Source organism: Drosophila virilis, chromosome 5 (assembly GCF_030788295.1).
Source record: "Drosophila virilis strain 15010-1051.87 chromosome 5, Dvir_AGI_RSII-ME, whole genome shotgun sequence".
NCBI lineage: Eukaryota > Metazoa > Arthropoda > Insecta > Diptera > Drosophilidae > Drosophila > Drosophila virilis.
Window position 1 is genome coordinate 16,547,663 of NC_091547.1, and position 22,166 is coordinate 16,569,828.

At 40.3% G+C, this 22,166-nt stretch overlaps 1 protein-coding gene across 8 annotated transcripts; it reads left to right on the top strand.

Annotated features, from left to right (window-relative positions):
* Positions 1 to 268: 268 nt before the first annotated feature.
* aPKC (protein kinase C iota type) lies at positions 269 to 21,096 on the top strand. Of its 8 annotated transcripts, none has more exons than XM_032436858.2 (11): positions 269 to 601; positions 1,502 to 1,858; positions 1,922 to 2,042; positions 16,968 to 17,018; positions 17,094 to 17,179; positions 17,514 to 18,470; positions 18,532 to 18,726; positions 19,405 to 19,526; positions 20,270 to 20,396; positions 20,601 to 20,847; positions 20,907 to 21,096. In XM_032436858.2, the coding sequence occupies exons 2-9, from the start codon at positions 1,649 to 1,651 to the stop codon at positions 20,355 to 20,357; spliced, it is 1,830 nt and encodes a 609-aa protein (XP_032292749.1). In that variant the 5' UTR covers positions 269 to 601; positions 1,502 to 1,648; the 3' UTR covers positions 20,358 to 20,396; positions 20,601 to 20,847; positions 20,907 to 21,096. The 8 variants fall into 8 exon arrangements, with proteins under 8 accessions (XP_032292749.1, XP_032292750.1, XP_032292745.1 ...); XM_032436859.2 differs by lacking the exon at positions 19,405 to 19,526 and adding an exon at positions 20,050 to 20,165 and having other exon boundaries at positions 271 to 601; XM_032436854.2 differs by lacking the exons at positions 269 to 601; positions 1,502 to 1,858; positions 1,922 to 2,042 and adding exons at positions 11,489 to 12,257; positions 13,064 to 14,039.
* The last annotated feature ends 1,070 nt before the right edge of the window (positions 21,097 to 22,166 follow it).

A 22,166-nucleotide genomic window follows, 5' to 3' on the forward strand; every position in this document is an offset into this window, starting at 1 on the left:
AAAAACCAAAATAATATTAAATTGTTTTTTATCAATAACTTGCCGTGTTTCTAGTAATACTTGATCTACAAATTTATTTTTACATAAAACACTATGTTTGTCAAGAATTATTTAAAAAAAATAATAAATCACGATATAATAGATGGAATATGACTAATTTCTACATAATATCGATACAATCGATATAACGATTGTGTGGAATATGATCATCGATGGCACAATTTCTGGCATCGATAAATATTTAAATTTATGTAGTGTCATCTTTGGTTTTCAGTATAAAACAGCGCAATTTGTTAGCCACAGACAGCCACACTTGTTGCATTTGTAAAAAATGTTACAATTATTTAAACACAATTGATGGCTAACAATACCAATTAAAGTGCGTGCGCTTATTTCGTCAGCTTAATTATGTGTCGCTTTTTAGTTAACTGCAATTAAGGTTTCCGTTTCTTTGCGTGCCGTGTTCCGTTTGCGTTAGTATTTTCTTTGCGTGTGTGCGGTGTGTGTCTCTGTGTGTGTTTGTGTGTGTGTGTGAGAGTGCGCTTATTACAATTGCCTTGTGCGGCATTTTTGGTTAAACAAATTACCACGACTAACAGAAGTAAGCATAATGAGGTGAAATTAAGTAAATCGACAGTTTATTGTCTTGCAAAAATTCAACTGCAAATAGAAATTCAAGCAAAAGCGGCAACACAGCCCAGATTTTAAATGCAAATGAGCAAAGAAAAGAAAAGAAGAAAAAAAAAAATACAGGTTGTCGCTGCTACGCTTTGGCATTTGTTGGCTTGGCTTGGCTCTCGCTGCGCTGCTGCTGCTGTTGTTGCTGTTGTTGTTGTTGTTGTCGTCTTGGCTGCCTTTTTAGTTGGTCAATGCACGGCGCTAATTAAAGCAATACAAATACTCGTTGTTTGTGGGCCGTGGGCCGTGTTTGCGCAATAAGCACACTTAACATTGTTGCTGTTGTTCTTGCTGTTGAGCTTTGCGTTCTAATTTTCGTTGTGGCTTCTTTTGCATTACTCTCAGCTGTGGGCGTAACGCCTTTTAACAGTTGCTGCCGCAACAGATGCTATGATTCATGCTATTGCAATGTTAGTTGCCAGCAAGAATTCGGCTGTGCGTTTGAACGGCAACAACAACAGACACCTGTGGCATGTTGTTTATGCTCGCGAACTTTAACCGGTGTGGTGGGGCAAAAGTCAAATTTTGACAGCTGCGTGGCGCATCCCAAAAAGTGATTTGAATTAAAAAAAGCTCGAATAAGAGAAAAGTGCTTTTCATCTGAAGCTTTTGGGCGTGCTGCATCTCTGGCGGGGGGATGCGAAAGGCAGAAAACACTGTTAAAGCATAGCTTAACAGCGCTGTTAAGTCCAGCAGCAGAATGTTAAGTTGCAATGAGCTAAAAAGACAAACAAATTATATTATCTATTATTAATTAACTTATTTTTATTTAAAGCACCTAATGTGCTAATTCATTTTTGCTTTATCGTTTATTTTCTTACAGTTCGTTATAATTTCTGTGATTCTTGTGCATGTTTAAATACAACTTAAAGACAAAACAAACAAATAAATTCTCAATAAATATCAACGACAATAACTCCGCTTGCAACACGCCTCCGTCTCAATCGTCGTTTTGTACGTTTCCGTCCCAATGCAGAAAATGCCCTCGCAAATTTTAAACGATGGAAGTGGCGCTGGCAGCTTGAACAATGCCGCCTCGTTGCTGGGCGCCTCGCCCAATTGCATTACAGTGAAGACTGCCTACAATGGCCAGATCATAATCACGACCATCAATAAGAATATCACGTACGAGGAACTGTGCTATGAGATACGCAACATTTGCCGCTTTCCCATCGATCAGGTGACTTCGAGCACATCACTAGATCCTTGTATCTCTACTAAATGTGTTTGCCTTCTTTTACAGCCCTTCACCATCAAGTGGGTCGATGAGGAGAACGACCCCTGCACCATATCCACCAACATGGAACTGGATGAAGCCATACGATTGTATGAGATGAACTACGACTCCCAGCTGGTCATTCATGGTAAGTCGAGAGTCTTTTCTTATCGCGATATACATATATATTTATATAATTCTCTATGCTGTAAGTACTTTATTTGATTTTGACGATGTTATCGAGTTGCCGATAAGCACTTTTTGTATTCCACGTCACTTTGAGAACGAAATGCCATTTAATGTGTCACTGGGGTTAATGTGGGTTGTTCTTCAATGTCATAACACCAGGATTGGGGCGTAGACTGTATTTTGTTAGATTGATTATGGAGCACTTAACCTAAACTAAAAGAATTTGTATGTATTTTTTGAGACTAATAGCGAGGATTTACAAAATGTGAATGTTTTTGTGGAAATGTATGCAACAGGCAATAGGAAATAACTCCGGCAACATAAAGTATATATATTCATGCTTAGCAACAATAGCTTAGTCGATCTAGTCATTTCTGATCGTCTGTCCGACCATCCGTATCTATGAACGAATCAATCTAAGAACTAGAGAATTGAGACCTTGAATATTGGTCCTTCTATTCCTAGTAAATCTTTAAGGTTTTAGAAGCTAGACTCACGAAATTTGACATGTATCTTCTAGTTAAGTATAAACAGATCAAGTATCTTTCATTTTATATATGTTGTTGCTAAAAGAAAGTAAAGGGTATCCACTAGTCGCGCATTTCGGAGTATTCAAGTTGAAAAATCTTTGCCCACAAGTTTGGACATCTTTTCTGTAATTGGAGAGTTTCACTCTGTCATTGAGAAAACTATTCCAGAATTTTGAAATATCTTCTAAATAAGGCATACACAATTATTTCACATAACTCCAATAATAATACAATAAGTTCTTTGTTCTTTAATACAAATTTAAAATATGCAATAAATTATTTTGTTTATATTTTGTGCTGAAGCCAAATGCTGCTAGAGTTTGGGCGAAGTTTCTGGTAAACACAAATCGTTAATTAAGAAGTAAATTTATTGTTTGTTTAGCCCGAAATGCCGTTTGGGCTTTGGCTTAGCTGAAAAAGGGATATGTTTTATGTTGCAAAAGGATTCCGTGAGTTGGTATCATTTACATAACACGCACACATGCGCATTTACACACATTTGTTGTTGGCCCGCACAACTATGCGAAAGTTTTTAATTTTGACAAATTTCATTATCAACATTTTTCGCCCATTTGTGGCTGTTGCCCGTGCTCGGGCTGGACTTGGCTGTTTGGGGCTTTCAGATGTAGCACAATTTAACCGCAATTTTGTGCACATTTTGAGCCTGGTTAAACAATATGCCGTTCGTTGCTTTATTAGCCCCAATAAACGGTGCCTGGCGTTGCCTTTTGGCAAACACCCGGCGTTCCCGGTTGGCCTCCGTGCAGCCCAAATCCAAACAGCAGTCGACCATGTTAATAACATAAAATATTAATTAACTTGTGCAGGCATATTACGGCACACACACACACACACACACACACTCGCACACACAGACACATATATACTTACACTCACCTACAGGCTAAACGTTTTGCTATGCGCCTCTAAGTAGACTCGGGTTTTAGGTAACTCCCTCGATTTTCCGCTGTTGTTCTTACACTTTGTTTTTTTTTTTTCTGTTCTGCTCAGCTCATATCTGCCCTTTGACCCGATTGCTGCTGCCGGCTTCGTTTATAATTCATTATAATTAGATTGTTTGCTGCCAGCTTGGTTAGGCTGCTTTTCAAAAATTACATTTTTGTGCGGCTTATTCTGCTGCTTTGGCATTGCAGGCACGCGCGGGGAATATGCCCCGCACCCACACACACACACACACACACACACACACACACACACACACTCAGAGTCTTTTGCCATCTGTTTAGTTAACTGTCTGTGCTTAATTATCCTTGCCACAAAAAGTTTTTGGCTTTCGCCCCATTCGAAATTTGCCTAATGACAAAAACAAAATGTTTCGACAACAACAATAAATAACTGTAAAACACGTAAAACAACAAAATGGGACAACACCAGAATTTTATAATGTTTTGTGGTCCAAATTAACATTTTAGGTTAGAGTATTTTCCTACAATAAGTGGAAAGTCCTGAAAAAAACGAATATATCACATTTTCCTTAGATACAAGAAGACAGTTTTTGAGTAAAAATTAAAGAAACTCGACTCGTAGAATTTAGATGCACAATATTTCTTTTACGCTAAAATAATTATTTTATCATGCAAAAGATATGAAAACGAAAAAACATTCAAGTAAATATATACGAAGTCGTTTTAAATAATTTATTTCAATACTTTTGCGAATCGGAGAAAGGCAAATAGTTTCATCTCGCGAGTGTTTACTGTACTTCTAATTGCGCTGGAATAAGTGTTAGTTGACTAAACAAAAAAGTTGAATGTTATCGCCTTTTGATATCTAGAACTTTTTGCAAATATATCCCCGCGAATGCTTTAACTCTAATTCATGCCTTCAAAGTTTACCGTTATCTCGGGCTTCGTTCCAGGGTAGTTTATTTTAATTTTTCTTTTGTTTTTTTTTTCGACTGTTGTCGTAAATAGCAAAAAACTGAGTTCAGCCAGCAAAAACCTTGAGCTGGTATAATTTTGCCACCGCAAAACACTCAACAAAGTTTAGAAATGTTTTCTCTTTTTTTTTTGGATATATTCCGGCTTCCGGACTATCCTCTACATGTTGCCATCCATGAATATTTCCCGCATTTGTTGTAGTTCTTGTTTTTTTTTTTTTGTTTTTTTTGTAGCCACGTGTGAAAAAATGCGGCTTAAAATGTATTAAAAGCATTTTCTGTGCGTTTTTCTCTCCGCTTCTGTCTTCAGTCTGTGTGCTAACATATTATGCTGCTGCTACACACACACACACACACACACACACACACACACACATACGTGTACACATGTACCACAAAACTCATACAAGCGCCTTAAAAGCATTACACGACGCGACTGTTGATGTTTTGCTACCTTTGCATGTTTGTTTGTGTAGTTATTGTTATTGCTACAGTTGTTGTTGTGGTTGTTTTGTTGTTGTTGTTGTTGCTGCTGCTGCTGCTGCTGCTGGTGTTGCTGTGTGTTGATTAGTAAATGCTGTGTCTGTGTGCATGTATGTGGGGCAGGCGTTTTTATAAGCCGTTGTTTTGGTTGCCTTGTGTTTTGCCTTCTACCTTCCGGTTTCATCTCCGGCTAACAATAAAGCGTCTGCCCCTTTGTTCCGCTCTCTGTCACAAGCGCGCTCTCTTTCTCTTTATCTCACCGCCTGTCGTTATAATTTATGCGCCTGCAATATGGCAACGCTGGCCTATACTCGCACACACACGCACACTAACACGCGCGCAACAAACTTTATCCAGGCGTACAAGCTTTGAAACACATAAGGTCGATATACAAGATGCCCTCACAGCAGAGCGAGATAGAGATAGTTAGCAAGAGAACAATTTCCCTCCGAAGCGCTGAGTGGAACAAAAGACAATACAAAAAAAAAAAAAAAAAAACAGCTGAGCGCTGATAGCATTGCCAGCTGAGCTGCTCTAGCTCGCTCAACTGCTGGCAATGCTGCGCCGGCGTTTGCCATTTGCTAGGCGGCTGCCAAAGTTTCAAAGGAAGTGAAATTGAGCGCAAGTGCAGGAGCCGAACTTTAAAAGGCGTCCGGCGCTGTTTCTGCCTCTGCTGCTGCCTGCCTGCCTGCGTCACCTGACATTGAACAGCGGGCAGACACACACACACACACACACACACACACACACAGCACGGGACGGCTCTCATTATGTGTGTGTGCAAAAATATCCCTAGCAAAACTTTTGGACTGCGTCGGCATTCGTCGTTCTGTCGCAACACTCGCGCCGTGGCTGCTCGCCTGTCTGGAAGTGCCGTGCGGATAGAATAAAACGGAACAAATTAAAACAAAAAAAAAAAAAAAATAAAAAAGAAAGAAAGCTTCGCTTTTTCTTGCTGTTGCTAACGTCGCGTCGTCGCGCACAGCAAATATACCAAATTACCCCACACACACACACATGCACGCACGCACACACACACACACACAGACTCACTCACACGCATATATAAATTATACATAATATAAAGTATAAACTGAGTGAATTTAACTGAAACGTTGCCAATTGTTGACACAAAACGTGAAAAGCCCAGCGAAAGGGTTTGTTAAATTATTTAAATAAAATTCTTAGTAAACTTCTCGCTGTTCGCCCAAGAAGTACTTCAAAGGAGGAAAAAACAAGTATAAAATTTGAAGCAAAAAAAAAATCAATTGCCGCGGGGCAATATTTTTTGACTGGCATCGCATTTGGTTTGGAATTCTGATTAGTTTTTCCGCTTTGATTCTACTGTGCAACGGGGCGTATGATTGATAGCTGCTGCAAATGACTAGTTTAACTATTTTTGTCTCGAATTAAGCTGTTCAGGAGAGCCTGAAACATTTAAATGTCTGCTCTTAAGTCGATATTTAAATGGGATTGTTGAAGATTAAAGCACAGTCGATTGACTGTGATTAAGAATTGTATAGCATGCTTTTAGGCTTTATTCACAACGCAGACAAGTTTTACTTGTGAAGTGAATGAATTGGGTTGGGCTTATGCTTAAGTCATTTATGTCTATGCATTTGTTAAATAAGCTTAGGTTTATCTTATTCATTTCAAATGTGAGCCATAATAATTTCATGAATTTAGTAACTTAGTCAATTATATTTGTTTTATTAATAACATAATTTTTGAATAGTGAAAACTTGGGTTCAGCAAAAACTGATTTTAAATTCAATTTACTTGATATATCAGAGAGATTTCAACTATAAATAATTTATATTTCCTTTTTACTCCAATTTTAAATTTGAAATTTAAACGAGCAGCTTGTCATATTTTTGCTTGTACTTTTTGTGTGGCATTGTACTTTTTTTCTGATAGAAACAGGGGAAACAGGACGCGTGTTCACCTTCAATTTTGCGGTATACCCGCAAGGCAAGTGTCATGTTTTACATTTGTCACTTAATCAAATTGTTGGTTGCGACTGAATCCGGTTCATGTTAACGTCGCAGCTCGTTTGCTGAGCACCAAAATCGAATCATTGATTTTCATTTGCTTCGCTGATTCGTCTTTCGGCTGCTGCGGCGCACACGGACAGACAGACAAACAAACACAGTGGCAAACAGACGTGCCGCAAAAAAAAAAACACACACACACACACACACACTATACACATGTGTGTGTGTGTGCTTGTGTTTGTGTAAGACCCCCCCCCGCCCTAAACTTGACCCCAGCAGGCATTTGCACTTCATCCAAACGTTGATGACGCCGTCGCCTGCCTGCATTACAAGCCCAAAAGCTGTCTAGGCCAAAAAGATGCCCAAATACTTGGTACTTGACCAGGCTAACAAACACAAACACACACACAAACACACATGTGTAGCTAGCTGTGGCTGTATGTGTGTCAGTATGTTGCCAAGACGCTGCAGGGCGCACAATTTGCGCTCGCTCTCTCCCTCCCTCCCTCTCTTTCTTTCTCTCGTTTCGGCTCTCCAGACACGTGTGCGTGTGTGTGTGTGTGTGTGTGAAAATCAAAAGCCCACAATCGACAAATTTGTTGGCCAAGCTGTCGCCTTCAAATGCGATGCCATTTAAATTTTGTTGTTCTTGTTGTTGCTGGCAAATCAACACATTTACATTTTGGCATTGCATACTTTTTGGGGCTCGCCCAACGCCAGCCCTGCAGAGTGGGCACATTATGATTGTTTGGCATATTTTAATGATGCCATTGGGCTTAATGAAATTATTGTTAGCTCTCAGTTGGCTCGTAAAACCCCAGCCACCACCCGTCAGCCCCCCCACCCACGCTTAGTCATGCACATGACGTACATTTGGACTCGTTTTGCATGCATGGCCAGCTCCAGAATGGCCTCAGCTCACAGCGATAGTCGCACTCGCATTTGGCTGCTTTGCCTTTGGAGTTGTTTGCGTCCTTTCTTGTGGCGTGAAATTTAAGAGTGCAAAGTGCTTCAGCTCTGGCCAAGTATCGGACGCAGGTGGCTTTGCCAAATGGCCGGGCAGCAGGCACCAGGCACACACAAATTTACGGTTCTGCTCGTTTTGCCTTCGCCTCTGACGTCAGTCGCAGGCAAATGTTTGTTGCTTAACTACGGGTTAGAGGCAGAGCGGCAGCAGGAGGCTGCCAGCGTAGACAGAGAACGCGGCTTTAAGATGGCCGCTCGCCTTATTGTTGTTGTTGCTGTTGTTGTTTTATTTATCGTTATTATCGCTGGCAGCTTGAGTGGATTTCGCTGGGGCGTGTCCTGATAAACATCAACGGTTGACTGCGCCGTGTGATGTGATGTAAGCCCATTGTTTGCAGATACTTAAGCATTGTTGATTCGCCAATTCGTTGAAGTAGCACACTCTATATATAGATATATAGAGATGAATATATACGTATTGTAGTTGAATTGCTAAATCTGGCGCGGTATCATTTAATCATTGAACATTGACTGGCTCTTAATAATAGATGTTGACAACGGCATAATGCATTAATTATCATATTATATTGTGTCACATTGTAGCTTTAGCATTATTTCACACTGCTTTGTGTATTTCTGATTGATTAGCCCCATTAGCAATGTTTCGAGCCGAGTTGTTGGGCATTATTGCTAATTCATGTAATTGATACTTGCTCAACATGTTGCCCATTCATTTCAGTTCGATTACAGTGCGTATGCGTAATGCATTCAATATGCTAATCCTTATAGCTACTCAGTGTCTGAAGAGCCTTAAATTGATGGAAAACTTACAGGGAAAGGCATGAAAGGCATTTAGCATTTGCAATTTAGTTTCTTTTATTCCTTTACCTCTTCAAAAAGAACAAAAGGAGTATAATTCATATATAATCTATATAGTATGTGTTTATATATGCATGTATCTATGTGCATATTCTAGAGGTTGCATCATAGACTGAAGGTAGATGCATGTTATTATAAATCAAACATTATTGTTTTCTTGAAAAGAAAAGAAGCCTTTCATCCAAATGCCGTGCTTCGATGGTGACTATCAATCAATTTTGACATATGCCATAATTGAGTAGTTTCTGGAGAGAGCTCAAGAACTTCTGATTTTTAAAAATAATCGTTTTTAAATCAACTGTGAAACAGCATTATTCATGCACGATCTGGAATTAACTTTATTATGTTATCTCATATGTTAAGTTTTTATCATTCTGTTAACAGTTACATTATTATGTTAACATTTTATTACTCATCGATACAGTGTTACGTAACGTGATTATAATCCACATGTGTGTTACTTTAAATACTATCGTTAAATACATACTTTTAAAAAAATAACAATTTATATCTGTTAAGAACTATAATTTAAAATGCTGTAAGTCTCAAGTTGTATAAGTCGAATATATATGCGAGAAAGATATAGGACAATCAGCTTTATATAGACCAAACAATTTGATCAAACTATACTTAAAATTTGTGCAATGACAAGAAAGTGACATGAATAGGGCAGACTAACCCGGTTAAATATACAGTTGGGAACTATAACTAAGTATTCTTAAAGTTATAAAAACAAGTAAAACAATTAATTTAACGACATTTTATCATTTGTGTCAGCTTCCTTTTGAGGAAAGTTTGTTTCATGATTTAATTAAAGCGGCTGCAGAAAGTTTCTATTATAGGATAAAGCTCGTTTAGCTGGCAAAACAACGTGCTCATAAAATTATATTCTCATTTCGAGTTTATTGCAACGTCAAAGGATCTCTGGGGTTAGCCACTGATTGATTTACCGCACACTGTCACTGAGTGGGTGGCTGGTCGGTTTGGGTGGTTGAGTGGTTGGGTGTTTGGGTGCTGGGGCAATTTTAATGCTGTGCAACTAACCAACTTGTCAGCTCGTTCGGTGACCCGCGAACCCCGCATTTGCCGCCCAACTGCATGCCTCTGATGGGGCCCAACCAATATTCATGCTCCAATTGCAGTCACCAAACAATGCCTGGAAAGTGTGTTTATATTTAGCAAACGATGTTAACCAAAACACGCGCCCGCCCCGCAGCCGGCTCCCACCGGGCTGGGGCACTCTCAATGGGCATTGGCTTGGGTCCCTGGCCAGGCTGCATTGTCAGCACAAAAGCAAGGATCGACTGACTTGTCACGACAGAAACCACTTGCCTCAAGTGGATGCTGCTGCTGCTGTGCGCTGTTGCTGCTGCTGTGGGAGCCACCCTCTGGTTGCCTCGTTAATCATGCGAATTATGCATGAAAGTAGAGTACTTAATTTCAATTGTCTCAACAAGCTACAAGACCAGCGACAGCGACAACAGCAACAGCAACAACGAAAACAACAACAGCAACAACAACAACAACAACAACAACAACAACAATGTCCCAACGTCAAGCAATTTTGATGTGACCTACCAATACACTTGAAGAAATTTTCTATTTACACTTGACTGCACTGGGGAGGATTGCATACCTTTCTCGGGCTGTCGCGCTGCGAGTAAAATTTCCCTGCGCAGCTTGGCATACGCTCTCTCGCATTTCGATACTCTCTTTCGCAATGTAGTTCCTTCTCGCTTTAACTTCATAGGCATTCACGCCTTTGACAATTTGCAGCAACTTGTGCGCTCGTTTGACTTGGGTTCAATTGTTTGTGATTGTCGCAGCGCCGCTGTATGTGTGTGTGCTGATGTGTGTGTGTGTGTGTGTGCCTGTGTGCCTGTGCGCTTGAACAGAGTTGTCAGCTGTTTTGCTTGCATTTCGCCGCATCTCTCCCTCTCATCGTTGCGCTGTCTCGCTCCCACTTCTGCCATCATGCTGTGTTCTGCCCATTATTACACAATTTATATTTTTTTTTAGGTGTGGTTTCTGCGGCGACAGCCCCGTCTGCATGACGCCCATAGCCGGCCACGCCCCATAGCCGCCCATTGCCTGCAGTTTTTAATCAATCATTTTAAACTATAGAATTTGCACGCCAAGGGGCGCAGCTGTCGCTTGGCTTTGAAAACTTTTGCATTGCATAGTTTTAGGCAGCCCGCGGCGTTGCTGCCCGTTCTCAACGGTAAATGCAGAAAGTGCCGTTGCAGCTGCTGCTGGGCCTTGTCCCGGTTTCTATTCTATTTTTTTTTTTGTTGTGTTCGTTTACTATGTGCTGCCATGTGCCACACAATTTTCACTTGAGCCGGCACAGTGGCACGGGAGTTGATTGTGTTGTGACTAAAGTACATAAATGACATAATATTTCAAAAAGTTACCAATTACAAGAAGGATATTGCCTTTTCAGTCATTGTAGTTTTGGTGTGCGATTTTTAAGGGAAAATGGAAAACAGTGTTTTTATAAAAACTAACTTTTAAGTTGTGAGTGAGAAGCAAATTGAACAGCTTATATAATTTCAATTACAAATGATAAACTAAATGTATTCAAGGGTTGTTTGTTTTATCGTCTAACTAAATGCAGTGTTTTACAACTAGTAACTATTCTGTTCGCAAAAAAAAAGAGTCGAATAAATTTTGATGTGTGATCAGCAGGTTGTTTGACGCACACTTGTACCACTGTGCAATTTGGTCTAAAGTTTTCATTCTCTTTGCGTTGCTTGTGCCCCACTCTTTGGTACGCTTGTTGACATTGCCAGTTTATGCAAATTTGCGGCAATTAATCGCAACTAGCGGCAGCGGCAACAGCAAAATTCAAGTGCAAAACAAACCGAACTGAATCTTCAACGCGCCGCGTACAAAACTAAAATAACAACAACAGCAACAACAAGAAACACACACGAATTATGGCTTGGGGCTACTGGTCCGCCACGACAGTGGATCGTGGACGCTCGCCACGCCGCCTGACGCAGTGCACCCCGCTGCCCGTCAATCTTGTGCAGCAGGAGGAGGAGGAGGAGCAGCCGCCGCCGTGCTTGCCACAACAGCAGCAGCAGCAGCAGCAACAACAACAACAGCAGCAACAACAACAGCAGCAGTCGCAGCAGTCACAGACCTGCCCCTCGACACCATCGGCCAGTCAACAAGGAGGCGGCGGCACACTCTGCTACAGTCCCACATGCCGGTCGCGCTGCTCCAGTCCCTGTCCGGGTTCGCCGTGCGGCTCGATAACGCCGCCGCCGCCGCCGTTGCTCACATCCTCGCAGCAGCATCTGCATCAGCACTCGAACAAGAATTGCCCGGCCGCACAGCAGTTGCTCACGCACCTGGACTATGCGGCACGCAGACAGTCGCTGGATCAGCTGGACAGTCCGCAGGTACTGAACACGGTACTTAATAGAACAGGGCTCCAGAGCTGTGCATGATTCGAACCGTAAAATGCCAAACAAAGAAATGAGACCAATTCAAGTTGATCACAATTTTGGGCGCAAATCCGCGTAAAGCCATGTAAATGAGATAAGCTAAGCTATATAGATATATATGTTAGGAACTTGACAAGTGAATAATACTATTCAAAGAATTTACTAAAAACAGAATTTACTAAATTTTGGATTAACATTTTAATACTTAGATTCTCTCAGACTAGAAGAATTGATATATATATATAACACATAACTTAAAGTAGCCTCTTCAGTTTGTGCCCTATGCAAAACCATTTAAAAAAATATTGTCCGAAGTTAAGAAGATATCAATTAGAAAATGGAATTCCAACTTTTTCTTTGACCTAATACTTCTAGAAATGTTAGCCATAATCAAATAAAGTTTCGCCTAAATCCCTAATTTCTATTGTACCTAAGTTGTTTAACTAAAGATTCTTAGGAGCTGCTTTTAACTATAGTTATTTAGCTAAACATTAAGCATTGAAGATTCCCCATATTTAGGAGCACTTTCTAGGAATTTACCAAGAAAAACTCTTTCAAAAGTTTTGATAAAATCTACTCAGATAGTTTGGAGAAATTGGATCAGAATCGCATTGCGGAACAGCCCCCAAATGCAAGTAATTCGCGTAATTGGAAAATGTAACATTTATTGAATGGGTAGTCAAGGCAACGAATGTTGTAAATCAAGCACAGCTCTCTAGGGACTTGAGCTTATCAACTGACATTTGTTCCCCTTCCTTCCTGTGTGTGGCCAGTCGAAGTACTTTGATATTCAGGCCAATCAACTGTCGGACATCATGTGCCGCGGCGCTGTGGTCAGTTCCATACAGTCGGCCAACAATACGCTGACCAGAGGCGTCTCGCTTCACAGTCGCAGCGGCAGCGCCCATGGCAGCCATCACAGTCACAGTCATCATGGCAGCGCCCACGGTTCGCTGGGCTGTCTGCAGGGCGGCGTCGGAGTTGGAGTTGGAATCGGCGTGGGCGTGGGCGTGGGCACAGGCAGCACCGGCAGCATTGGCATGATATCCGCCAGTCACATCGATACGGGTGATTACGATGTGCCGCATCCGCATCCGTATACGCATCATTATATGCAGACGACGGCGTCGGTGACGCCGCCGCATGCGACGCTAAGCAGGCCAGGTTCGGCGGGTGCCGTCTGCACCGGGCATGACTCTGGCTCCGATTCCAGCCAAGGCTGCGGTGGCTCCATAATGGGCGGCATGCTGGTAATGGGACATGCCGGGCATATGGGCAGCCTCGGGCATCACAGCACCGGCAGCGGCTCGCTGGGCCGCTGCTCCAGTCGTTGCCACAACACCACTACCACCACCGATGACTCCGGTGGCGGCAGCAGTGGCGGTGGCGGTGGTGCTATCGGCGCCACTGTGGCCATCGGCGGCCCCGGCATGCTAATGGACTATCATCATGGTCATCACAGCGGCAGCGCTGGCAGCGGCCTTAATGGCTGTGGAGCTGGCGGTAGCATCGCTGGCGGCAGCATTGGTGGACGCAGCAGCGTCCTGGGCACCATACACAATGGCCACGGGCATCATCATCAGCAATACCATCACGAGTGCATACACTACGAGCGTCTGCCCATTCCCGTGCCCATACCCACGGTTCCCATGGGCGTTACGCAACAGCACGGCCAGCAGCAACAACATCAGATGCCCCCGCAGCATCAGCTGCAATCCGAGGAGGAGATTGAGCCAGCCTATGCAACAGGTAATTGTACGAGATGGGCAACAAAATGTCCAGAATTGTATTTGAGACTAGAGTGAAAGCGTTTGGTGAACAAATTAAATGGGAAACGTATTCAAGCAGAGGGCCTTATTAATAATATAAGTCTGACAATATGTGACTTATTAAATTATTATTATATTATTATTATTATTATATTATTGTGTTATTTAACTGTGTTTTATATTATTTGTTAGATTTACAGCCCTTCAAATAAAAGATTTAATATCACTGATAAAAATTCCTTTCGTTTATAATTTAACACATGCATAACTTAATGTTAGCCTCATCAGAGAAAAGTTCAAGTTGAATTCAATAGAATATATTCAAAAATGTGCTACGAAAAATTGGGAAAAAATGCACAAATTTATTAATTTAAGAAGAGTCCTATAAAATCCGATAGACATATAAACTTACTTTTAGACTTTTAAGTTAATATGTCAAAAATCAATTTTCAATTATTTCTTAGCTTTTAAATTTCTCTACAATGGGTAATTGTTGGCTCTCCATAGGTAAAAACACCAACTATCGTCCTATATAAAGGACTTTAAACTATGTCATTCTTCTAGCAAGAAAAACACTGTTTTTATATGTATTAAATGATTTATTTCAATTAGCTTTATTCACATTTTATTTCATTTGAATAAGTAAATATTTCTTAGAGCATTAATTTCCATCCCTGATCTTAAAGTCTGTGCCATTCGCTGCGCTCTCACTTGCTCCCAATTAGAGTTCAGCGCTTCGTCCAATTCTAGCGACAATTCAAAAGCCTCTTGAGTCTGTTATTTCTTTGTTATGCGGTTTTTCTTTTGTTGTGCTTTTTGAATTCGGTTCTTTTGCTCGCTTTTGCGGCCTCAGTTCGCAGCTGAAGCTCGCGCGGTGACGACGCCTTTACGCGCGTGCCAAAAAGCCTCAAACATATAAGAAAATATCATAAATATTATTTTTATACATAATAACTTTAACTAGTTTTAATTGGAAACCGCTATTGCGCCCGTGCGGCTGTCTGACCCGCGCTGAACCCGCCACAAAGACGACGATGATCATCTGGAGCGGCTTCTGTGAGGCGGCACAAATTTACAGCACCCAAACGGCCACTTTTATGAGTGGTGGCTTCTCGTGTTAGTATTGATCTGATAGAGCCACTTCAAGTGTCAATGGCTGTCAGCTTCGATGCCATATAAGAGCGTGAGATCAGTACTGAATTATTTATGAATCAATAACTGCTATTAAAATAGTCTGTGGACTGCTTGTCGAGTTTTTTTTTATAGCTCAAATTTGTTTTATCAGTTGAACTAATCAAGTTTTGCGACCTTCACGTAGGCTACCTTTGCGTTACCTTCCACACACATACCACAAGAGATCCACACGCATGTTTCTCCAAATAAGTTTCATACGAACTTTACATACATTTCACATGAATCTTACATGCATTCCACATTAATTTCATATGCATGCCACATGCATTCCAAATGTACTTTCATATGTACTTTACATGTGTTCCACATGCGTCCCAGATGTACTGCATGTGTATTTTACATGCATTTTATACGCATTCCACATGTTTTCCAGATGCGCTGCATATTTATTCATTCTACATACATTGCACATGCATTCTACATGCAATTCATATGCATTTCACTTGCTTTCGAGATGTACTTCACATGTGGTCCACATACATTCTAGATGCATTGCATATGCATCATGCATGCATTTAATATATATTCCAGTTGTACTGCATATGCATTCTACAAACGTTTAACTTGCATTCCACATGCGTTTCGCATGCATACCAGATGTCCTTCACATGTATTTCAGATGCATTCTACATGCATTTCCACATGTATTCCACACTATCCTTGCAAACATCCGGTCGACCTTCACATTATTTTGCCTACTCAATTCTATGACTAAACTACTGTCTAACGCACCTGCTTTCCCAACTAAGCTATTTGTATTTCCCAATATTTCTATCTGGACTATAAATTTGCCGAGTTATCTCTGTGCCAAGCATTTACTATAGCTATGAGTAGCTGCGGCTATACAACAACACCCATACACAGAGCGAAAACCAAACAAATTTTGTCATACATATCGCATATCGCGCTGATAAGACCCACACTCTCATGTGTCTGTGCATAGATAAACGCCTACCAGATACCGTATGTATGTAGATAGGTAGTCAATACCTGACATTAGAAGCAGGGAATTCTAGGTCAATGCAAAGCATGGGCTCGCTGTGATCGTGTTGCCTCAAATTTGCGGCCTTGTGGCGAGTCAAATGTTGAAACGCCCCGTAGGAATGAACGGCAGTTGGGAAACTAATTGAATATGAATGTTATAGCTAAAATATCAAAACTCTTGTGCGAACAATTGAACTCAATTGAGACGGACACTGACTGACTGGATCGTTTGTCTCTTGGGCTGCACGGAAAACTTAATTAACTGCGGCAATTACTTGGAAAAACTTCTCAAAGAGCGCTGCGCTCTCGCTGCTTGTGTTTTGTACATGGTGCGTGGCCGCTCCAGAGATAAGACCCGACCGCCTAGCGCTCGTCTGTCTCAGTCATGGAGTTGGTTCTGTCATGTTAACAAGCCACATCAGACACACAATCGACGGCAAATGTGGCTGGGCAAAAATCCGTTTATAAGTAAAAAAAGCAAAAATAAAAAAATATATAGCAAAAATATAATAAAAAGACACAGAAAATATACAACAAGAAAATCACTTTGCTGGGCTTTAGTGTTCGGCGAGTAAAATTGATAAGGTCAGGCTCACCATGGGCAAACCAACTGGCCGTAAGCATAAAAATGAATTGAAAGTGAACAATTTTGATAATTATTTTTATACCTATCCGCCCGCGCACGTTGCCATTTAATGCAATATATTTTATTATCATTTGTATTTTGCAGTATTTCCGAATGTTCCTCAAGCGCCAGGCTTGTCCTGTGATGGCGAAGATCGTAAGTCTTTCTCTCTGTACATTTTTTTTTTAGAAACACTTTTATTAACTCCATTCTGATATCTCTTTCCAATAGGCAGCATCTACAGACGAGGCGCACGTCGCTGGCGAAAATTATATCGCGTCAATGGACACATTTTCCAGGCCAAACGTTTTAATCGCGTAAGTAGACACATATGCGTGTATTTTAGATATCTAATAGAAGCACCACTGCACACTGGGCAAATGAGACAAAAAGTGGAAGTCATGAGACCAATATTAAATGAAATAAACAAAATCTAAATAGTATCGAAGCCAAATTAGAATTTTAAATGAGAAAAATACCAAAATAATCAATAATAAATAAAATTCAAATTATGCATTACAAATACTCTCTGCTAGGATATACAAATTTTCATTGATACACAAAGATCGAAATCGAAGCATCGAATAAAAGATACACTTTATTTTATAAAATAATAAAGCAAATAATAATTTACTCTTTTCTGTTTTTTAGCGTGCCTTCTGTGCGTATTGCCAGGATCGCATCTGGGGCCTGGGTCGTCAGGGTTTCAAGTGTATACAGTGCAAGCTGTTGGTGCACAAAAAGTGCCATAAGCTGGTGCAGAAGCACTGCACCGATCAGCCAGAGCCGCTGGTCAAGGAGCGTGCCGAGGAGGCCAGCGATCCGATGCCGGTGCCATTGCCACCGCTGCCGTACGAGGCGGTTGGCGGTGCTACCGATTCCTATGAGCCACACGAGCACGCCCACATTGTTGTGCCGCCACCGCCCGAAGATTCGATGGAGCCGGCCACCCAGCGCCAGTACTCGTTGAATGACTTTGAGCTGATACGCGTCATTGGACGCGGCAGCTATGCCAAGGTGCTAATGGTGGAGCTGAAACGCACGCGTCGCATCTATGCGATGAAGGTGATCAAAAAGGCGCTGGTCACCGATGACGAGGACATTGACTGGGTGCAGACCGAGAAGCATGTCTTTGAGACAGCCTCGAATCATCCCTTCCTGGTGGGGCTGCACTCTTGCTTCCAGACACCCTCGCGCCTCTTCTTTGTCATTGAGTTTGTGCGCGGCGGCGACTTGATGTACCACATGCAGAGGCAACGTCGTTTGCCGGAGGAGCACGCTCGCTTTTATGCAGCTGAGATTAGTTTGGCACTAAACTTTCTGCACGAGAAGGGCATCATCTATCGCGATCTGAAACTGGACAACGTGCTGCTGGATCATGAGGGCCACATAAAGCTAACGGATTACGGCATGTGCAAGGAGGGCATTCGTCCGGGTGACACCACCTCCACCTTCTGCGGCACACCCAACTATATAGCGCCTGAGATACTGCGTGGCGAGGATTATGGCTTCTCGGTGGACTGGTGGGCACTCGGTGTGCTTCTCTACGAGATGCTCGCTGGTCGCAGTCCCTTCGACATTGCCGGCGCTTCTGAAAATCCAGATCAGGTAGCTTTCATAGATTTGCCCAACTCCAGCAGATGTCTAACATTTCATTCATTGATTGCAGAACACCGAGGATTATCTATTCCAAGTGATTCTGGAGAAAACCATACGCATACCGCGTTCGTTGAGCGTCAAAGCTGCCTCCGTTCTCAAAGGATTCCTCAACAAGAATCCTGCCGATCGCCTGGGCTGCCATCGCGAATCTGCCTTCATGGATATTGTAAATCATCCGTTCTTCAAGGTTATTGATTGGGAAATGGTAAGTCTAAGGCCAACGCATGGACACTATCTGTTTGTGTGTATTTGATGATGTCAGAGTGTTGTTAATAATGATGATATTTGTGGTGCTCCAATCATTTTAGAGCTCAAAATATTATAAGTAATTATTTAATGTTCAAGTTAATCCGGAGCAGAGCAGAGCTTTCTTTTTCCTGTATACCCTGTTCCCAAAGAAAGAATTTATATAGTCAGCTTTGGCAATGTTAGTTATTTCTGTCTGTCCGAAATTATATAATTTATAATCTCCTTGAAGCCCGCCCTATGCTTAAAGCTAGAGTTAATAATGACAGAGTAAAGGAAACTTTTAAAAAATAAGACGTTAAGGGACTCTTTTTGGAACTCTCGAAATCAAAATAAGATAGGGTAGGATAGATATGTAGGGAATAAAAGTGAAAGAACCTTTAAATAGGTTGGTATATTTAAACCCGAATATAAAACATACATCAATCAGCATTCGAATTTATGTCAAGAAATAAATATTGTAGTTAGTGAAAGGTGCTCCAAAAATGTTTTCATTTCTAATTGAATGAAGACAACCTTATATGTTAATTGTCAGAATTTAATTTATTTATTTTCTGGTGTATTTTGAATATTGCGAGTATTTTAACCCATATGATTAAGTATTTAACGTACTATATATAATTTTGTGTATGAAAAGATTGCACAAAAGGAGGTACAACCGCCTTATATACCAACCCTGGATCCTGGCGATCCTTATATGACAACAAACTTTGACGTTCAATTTACCAGAGAACCGGCTGAATTGACGCCAGACGATCCGTAAGTTTTGTGTCAAGAAAAACAAATGTAAAAAAAAAAAAGAAAAGTAAATGCCTTCTAGTTTTGGTTATTTTGTTCTATTTGTACAACGACGCATGAGACAATACCCAAAAATAAATTATACGAATAATAACTTCATAGCATTCGCGGTCAGACTAACAGCAGGTAATGTTCGCTCTCAGCCACATTGTGAACCCGCCCGCTGTCTCCTGCTCGACTCTCTATTATCAATCAACCCCCCCCCCCCCCCTTTCAAAAATAAAGATCACCCCCCTACCCAGCTCGATCTATCTACTTATCATCATTATCATCAATACACACACAGAAAAACGCACACGGACATGCATTCGAAATGTGTCCTGAGCCTTATTGAATTTGTTTTATCCGTTTGCCGAAATTGGCTGGCACTATCTTTAGCTATAATCATTTTATTTTTACTATCTTTGCATATCCTCTATACACACACGCACACACACGCACACGTCTGCACAACCAAACACATGCCAATTTCAACCTCATGCAGCTCGAACGCAAACAGGTTTCGCCTCCATTCAAGCCACGCTTAGACTCAGATCGCGATCTGGCTAATTTCCCGATCGAGTTTACCGGGGAACCGGTGCAGCTGACACCAGATGATGAGTAAGTTGGTTTTTTGTTATAATTCTCTTCCTCTATAATCGATTTTTAACAATCCAATAGGTTTTCAAATATTATTTTTACTAATATATCATTCTCTTCCATAGCCATGTCATTGATAATATCGATCAATCGGAATTCGAGGGCTTCGAGTATGTAAACCCCTTGCTTATGTCATTGGAGGATTGCGTCTGACACCACGAGACGTGTGATTTACATCCATATAATATGCGTGTAAGTAAAACCTAAGCAACCGATGATACTTTTACCATCAATGTTAAAGTATGTGTCAAGCTTAAACTGAACCTTAAGTATATTTCTTTAGACGTTTGATTCCTATTTTATCTTATCTATTGTAAAAGCAATGAAAAAGCAACCAATATTTCAACCTTTTTAGACTCTGTAATTGAAATTGAATTTCATTATTAACTCTTGCAGCTTTATGGCGAGGATTCCAGTGATTACGATTCCGTGGCTGACGATTTGAGCCTCTTGCATTTGAACAGCGCGGGAGGTGCAGCCAATACCAATAATAATATAAGCCAGCAGCAACATTATCGCCAACAGCAAACGCTACAGGCACAGCAATATCATCCATACCCACAGCAACAACAACAACAGCAACAACTGCAACAGCAACAGCAGCAACTGCAACAGCATCAGCAGCAGCAACATCATCATAATGGTAACAATAACAATCATAATAATCAAATGCAAGCAAATAATAATAAAAGTCTACTGCAGCACATGTTTTGCCTTCCATTGAACTAATTAAAATTACGAATTAGAAAATGAACAGCAACAAGAGCAACAAATAGCAGACAGCAACAACAACTAGCAAATGCAACAACAAAAATATATATATATAAAAAAACATAAAATACTAAAAAAAAAAGCAATTACAATATTAAGCAATTATAATCTTCTATATAAAACATGTCTTAAAACGAACACTACTTTCATACCAAAAACAAAAGAATGAAGAAAAAACGGTCACAAGTTGCGAGTATTACACTAAACTACAAATGATTACTTTACTATTTAAGCACCTAGGCAGCTAGGCAAAATCTATGCATGCAACAGCAACATCAACAACAACAACAACAAACACACAACAGCAACAAACAATTTCATAACTCAATGCAAGACTTTTCAGCGAATTCACCTAAAAAGTATGCAGCAACATTTTTAGCATCTAAACAAAATATATATAAACATATAATTTTTAAATATTTAAAAGCAAAACATTTAATTTTACTACAAACAACAACAAAAAGTGAAAAAATATAGATACACTATTTAACAAAAAAAAAAAAAAAAAAAGGAATGCAAAATCAATCTATTATATTTAAGCGCGTAATTATTATGTAAAATGTATGTGTGTTAGTGTTAGTGAGCAGAACGGTTTTTAAAAGCAACAACAACAAATTGATACAAGTGTGTGTAAACAGAAAATCCTTTAAAGTATAGAACTAATTGAACTGGCAAAATTATCAAAAAAATATGCATCAAAATTTGATGACACGAACAAACATTGAAACGCTCTAAAATAAATATACATATATATATATATATATTTATAAGCAATCGATAATTTATTGTATTTTCTGTATTATTAAATTTACACAATATCTTAAAAAAAAGAAAAGAAAAGAAACATCCGTCTACTGGCAATTTTTTTGTTTTGTTAAGTATTAGAAACACATTCCACATTGTACTTACTATACGAAATTGTTGTTAAATTTTTGTAAATTACGTATAAGTATGAGATTTTCAGCAAGCAATAAATTTATTATTTTTATTACTGTCCCGTTTTATTGCTCGTTGTAAACGATCTGAATATTGAATCATTTTCGAAACACGAATTTGTTATGTGTTCCCTAGAAAATTGTTTCAATTTTTTGCATTGCGTGAGTTTTTAAAATAAAAGTATATTAATAAAACGTGTAAATTATGTTTTATAATCCATTAACGAGTAGACATATTATAAAACAAAAGTAATTC